Genomic DNA, 5,086 nt, shown 5'->3' with positions numbered 1-5,086 from the left:
ATCAATGGGGAGGCTATGAAGGTAGGGTAGGTAGCCGAACGTTTAGAAGCAGTGTTCAGGGATTTATCAACTCACCGGACACATGGCCACTCTTAATGTCTCCTTTGTGGTACATCTTCTGTGTGTTATTGTTATTTACCCGTTGTTTATGCTAAATGCAGTGACCAAAAAGAGCAAATGCATTATCTTCATCAAACTCGCCAGACCCTCAATGATCTTTCCATGGTAGGTCAATTTATGTAACCTGTTACAAAGTGACCTTATAGGCAGACATATTTAGAAATATGGGTCTGAATATAGGCTTTAGCATACTGTGATATCACAATTTATTTATTCTAGATGAAAATTGATTATTGGAGCTTAATTCATTCATATATTTTGTTATTTTATTGAGATATGTGTATTATGTGTGTGGTATAGGAGAGGAGACCAAGAGGCTATATCCCAGAGGAGGAAATGATAATGGTCCAAAGTCCAACGCTTTCAAAAGAGGTGATGCTCAGGAGATCATGAGTGTCTACAATTTCTGTGTTAGTCACGTTCAATCGCATGGTTACACGAAGTGTTATTCTGATTACAGGAGGGGGAAAGGTTTAGACACGAGACTTGCGTTTCAACTAGCCAGCGAGCTCTTCCAACAAAACCTAACTCTTGTGAGTTAATCTCAGGGAGCTCCAAGACCTTCTCGCTCGACAATATATGACCTATTCGGAATGTGTACGTTCTTGGTTATGTTTCATTTGTTAACTGTAACTTGTTTGCACAATAATTTTTTATTTCTACTATTATTATTCAAGTAATCACATGGATATTGATTTTAATGTTGTTTGTTGTTTACTATTTCAGGTCAGAGACATGCTACTGCGTCAAAACATTCCAATTGGTGATATGGTTAAGAACTACTTCAAACAGCTGGACGACTTTTTTTCACCTGAGGTAAAGCATCTTATAGGTTGCATTTTACTGAGAGGGCTGGAGTGGGCCTAGCCTATACCTATGGTGTATAATGTATTATTTTCACTTAACGTTTTTTCATTTCAGCGCTTCAGCTTGTGCTCGTGGGAGGTCGTGCGAGCTGAAATGTGGAGCATCCCGAGGGATTTTTACAAAGAAATAAAAATGCCAAGAACACACGTGTGATTTGGATGATTAAATTAAATGTACACTGTAAGCTTCATATGTTTATGTTATTTATCCGTGATGCAAATTATTTCCATGTAGGCTATGCTATTTAAATTAAGATACAAACACGCCTTACATTGGTTGAAATTGTGCTAGCAATTTTGTAAAATTCAATGGTGTGAAGCAACCTTGAAATACAACGACTTTTTCGTTTAAATGTTTATAAATGAGATGTTATTCCTACTAACAATTGCATATCAACATCATCTTCAATGAAAAACAATAAACTCCTTTACAATACTCTGAATTCCAGCCATACTTTCCCGCCCTTTCAGACATCATCATATCACTGTAAAACATTGTTGATTCAGATAGTTATTACTTCTAGCAAGTGCATGATATCCAGTAAATATGTAACATAATTATAACTCCACATTCTGAATGTTAGTTCAATGGAGTATAGCAATCGCTAACCGTGCTGTTACTCTTCAGTCTCTACAGTGGAAAGATAATAGATGCAGAGGTAACATAAACTCACATATCTGGATAAAAGTCCAATAAAACACATGAATACGGAATACTTTGACAAATGATCTACGTGATAGACATATTTTACTCACAAGTGCGTGTAGGCCCAGATTCAAAAGCACCCGAAATACAGTCTCCAATTTAAGCACTAATGTCAAGGTAAGCATATTGTCAAGGTCTATACTGCCTGTGCACTGCATAGGCTACCAGTGTCTTATTCTGAAACCGGGTGCAGAAAGGAGCTCGTCTACGAAATTAAATAAGACCACTAAAACCCGTTTCTAAAACGAAATATAGTAATGTTGAATGTGTAGTTGATATAACCCATACAACGTTGATCTGTATCTTTAAAAAAGAAGTCGAGGTCCAGAAACCACATTCACCTTTAAGCAAGTGGTTCCAACGTAGTTGGATACCATAGTTTCCGTGTGTAAATGAAAAGGTGATGCGTTTGCGAAGACGAGATTTAAACACAAGGGTTTCCGAAGTGAAAGGACAACGAAATGTTTGAAAAGAATGCATATTAATTTACGCTGTCGTCTGACTAAAATGGATTCACAAGTAATGTTTTTAATCTAAAACATGTTCCTGGTTGGTAATCCAATATTTCAAAATAAAATAACAAATCATCAAGAATTGAACAAGTCTTCGAGAGATGCACCTGTCCTTTCCGTGCGTTGTCTCCAGGCCGAAAAATATACTGTCAGGTATGAAAGCGCCTGTCTACCGGGACTTCCACCTTTCACTTTCGGAACACCTTTCAAAATCTTTGTATAAAATATCGACACAGATTGCAGCATGACAGAACTCTGGATTTCGAGAAGAGGGTCGATCAGGAAGACACTTTATCTCTTTGTCCTTTGAGGAAAACGTATTTTTTTCCGGAATTATACAAAGTATAGGCTGTCTTTCGGAAGTCTGCCTAATTTTGCACCTCGGTTGATAGCGAACAGTCAGCGAACTACAGTACACCTACATAAAATGGGTTCAATAAGCTTTTGGATGTGCTTGATCCTGACGATTTGCACCTGGCATAAAACCTTCGGATGCACTTGGATGAGGACACTTCCTAAGTCTCGGAGCATGTTCCAAGTGTTCAGCAACAACACCATAACGGTGCTTCGGGAAATGGTAGGATACTGTAATGTTTATATTAACTTGTTCCTGGTCATTGAGCAGTTGTCATCTATTCAACATTTAATGTGCTGCTGTGTTTCATTTGATTCAGTTACTCGTTTATGTATACAATAATAATATTGCAATCATTTGATTCTATTTTTTGCCATCTCAGGGTCATGTGGTCTCTCGAGAACCTCATATTACTTTCCCTTACGAGGAATACAGACATGTCGATCATTTCAAGGTAAGACATATGCATAGCCTACACTATTTAAAAAGGGTTTTGGTTCAACGTTTTTTCTCATAGTGTAGGCATATAATTAGGTATTAACGAATATGCTAAATTTGCTATACTTTTCTGATATTCATAAGGCATGTACTAAAACAAATCACTCTTCTTCTAGGATGACGACAAGATTGTCTTCATTTCGCAAACTCTGAACGCTATAGAGAAATTGTACAGAAGTGATAACTATGATTCTTTCTGGGACCAGAAGTAGTTGACGAGTTTATGATTGACCTGCATCGCCAGACCTTGGAGCTGGACCAATGTGTAAGTCTATGTGATTTGTGATTTTCTATTAACTTAATGCCAAAGGCAAACATTATCCTATATTTTTTAGATTGCCGTATAATGTGATTTAAACGAATCATAACATAACATTAATGACTTATATTTTGTTCCAACAGGTAAAGGCTATAAGAGCTACACTACCAACATCTGACAAAGGAGTGAACAAAAATATGAGCCTTCACTTCAAATTCCTGAAGAATTACTTGAAACGCGAGGTATGTCAATTTGTCTTACCAAGAGAGTGCATTCACCAAATAAGGATATATTCATATGTGATGACACAACATGTGTCTATTCTAAAATATTACATGTGTGTTCGTTCATGCAGGAATACAGCGCAAGCGGCTGGGAAGGCATAAGGAACGTGGTGCTGAAACACATGCTAAGACTAGTCACAATAATATTGACTAACCAATGAGCCTCGTGTGTGTGTAGAGATTATTTATTTATACTTCTATTTTTTCAACTATTTATTTACACGGTTATTTTTATATATTTTTTATTTATTTATTATGTGAATTCACAACTCGCGAAGTAAAACACATTTTTATACTGAATAATGTATTATGTGCTAGGTATTTTTAGGCTATAGAAAATGTAACAACGTTTTCATGCATTGACTTTGTATTTATGAAGACCATTGCATACTGTATTTATTATTGCAACAATATTGGAAACGTTCGTTATTGTAACGATTAAATACATTTGAAATAAACTAATGTGACCTCTAACAGCTGAAATATTTTTAATCTAACATATTTACATATGGGCCTAATAAAAAGGTCCTTAGATAGGCCTGATAATGTCACACAGTGTTGTTGTGTCTTAAACTTGAAGACTGATGATATCACACAACCCGTGCATAATGGCTGGGAAACCCTTTAAATGCGTCCACAGTGGAGGCAAGATAAGAAGACATTTCAGCACCATGGCAAACAAACAGACAGGATCGGACATGATTACAGCAATCCTGAATGAATCGTGAATAATGATTAGTGAGAAAGTTAAAGACGCACAAATATCATACCCCCAAGACATGTTAACAGCATTACAGTACTGCCGAGGTTTGCATTTTTTTGGAGATGGGTATGATATTTCAAATCAAATCAACTTTATTTGTCACATGCACCAATACACAAGTGTTGAACTTACCGTGAAATGCTTACTTCAAGTCCTTACCAACAGTGCAGTTCAAGAAGAGTAAGAAAATAGTTACCAAATAAACAAGTAACAATTAAAAAAATTTCAAAGCAACACAATAAAAATAACAATAACTAGGAAATTTACAGGGGTACCGTTCTGAGTCAGTGTGCCGGGGGTACAGGTTAGTTGAAGTAATTTGTAATGTAGGTAGGGGTGAAGTGACTATGCATAGATATTAACAGCGAGTAGCAGCAGTGTACAAACAATGGAGAGTGGGTGTCAATGTTCTGGCATTTGATTAATTGTTCAGCAGTCTCATGGCTTGGGGTAAAAGCTGTTAAGGAGCCTTTTGTCCTAGACTTGGCGCTCTGGTACCGCTTGCGTGCGGTAGCAGTGAAAACATCGATGACTTGAGTGACTGGTCGTCTCGACAATTTCATAGGCTTTCCTCTGATACTGTCTATTATTATATAGTTTTCGAAAAGGCAGAAGCTTGCCCCAGTGATGTTCTGGGCCGTACCAACTACCTTCTGTAGCGTCTTACGGTTAGATAAAGACCAGTTGCCATACCAGGCGGTGATGCAAACGGTCAGAATGCTC

At 37.1% G+C, this 5,086-nt stretch overlaps 1 protein-coding gene across 1 annotated transcript; it reads left to right on the top strand.

The window, feature by feature from the left end:
- Window positions 1-2,631: 2,631 nt before the first annotated feature.
- Window positions 2,632-3,269, top strand: LOC118951907 (interferon a3-like). The gene is made up of 3 exons (XM_036973852.1): window positions 2,632-2,781; window positions 2,942-3,013; window positions 3,174-3,269. Exons 1-3 carry the CDS (start codon window positions 2,632-2,634, stop codon window positions 3,267-3,269), a joined length of 318 nt encoding a protein of 105 aa, XP_036829747.1.
- Window positions 3,270-5,086: the final 1,817 nt, after the last annotated feature.

Source organism: Oncorhynchus mykiss, unplaced genomic scaffold (assembly GCF_013265735.2).
Source record: "Oncorhynchus mykiss isolate Arlee unplaced genomic scaffold, USDA_OmykA_1.1 un_scaffold_336, whole genome shotgun sequence".
NCBI classification, from domain to species: Eukaryota; Metazoa; Chordata; class Actinopteri; order Salmoniformes; family Salmonidae; genus Oncorhynchus; species Oncorhynchus mykiss.
Note: the sequence above shows the minus strand (reverse complement) of the source record. Positions and strands in the feature narration are given on the sequence as shown.

What these genes read in the sequence shown, in the direction of transcription:
- LOC118951907 (XM_036973852.1), top strand. Translation starts at nt 2,632, where the DNA reads ATGGGTTCAATAAGCTTTTGGATGTGCTTGATCCTGACGATTTGCACC. An exon ending in TAACGGTGCTTCGGGAAATG is followed by an intron (nt 2,782 to 2,941) that starts GTAGGATACTGT and finishes TTGCCATCTCAG; the next exon opens with GGTCATGTGGTCTCTCGAGA. An exon ending in GACATGTCGATCATTTCAAG is followed by an intron (nt 3,014 to 3,173) that starts GTAAGACATATG and finishes CTCTTCTTCTAG; the next exon opens with GATGACGACAAGATTGTCTT.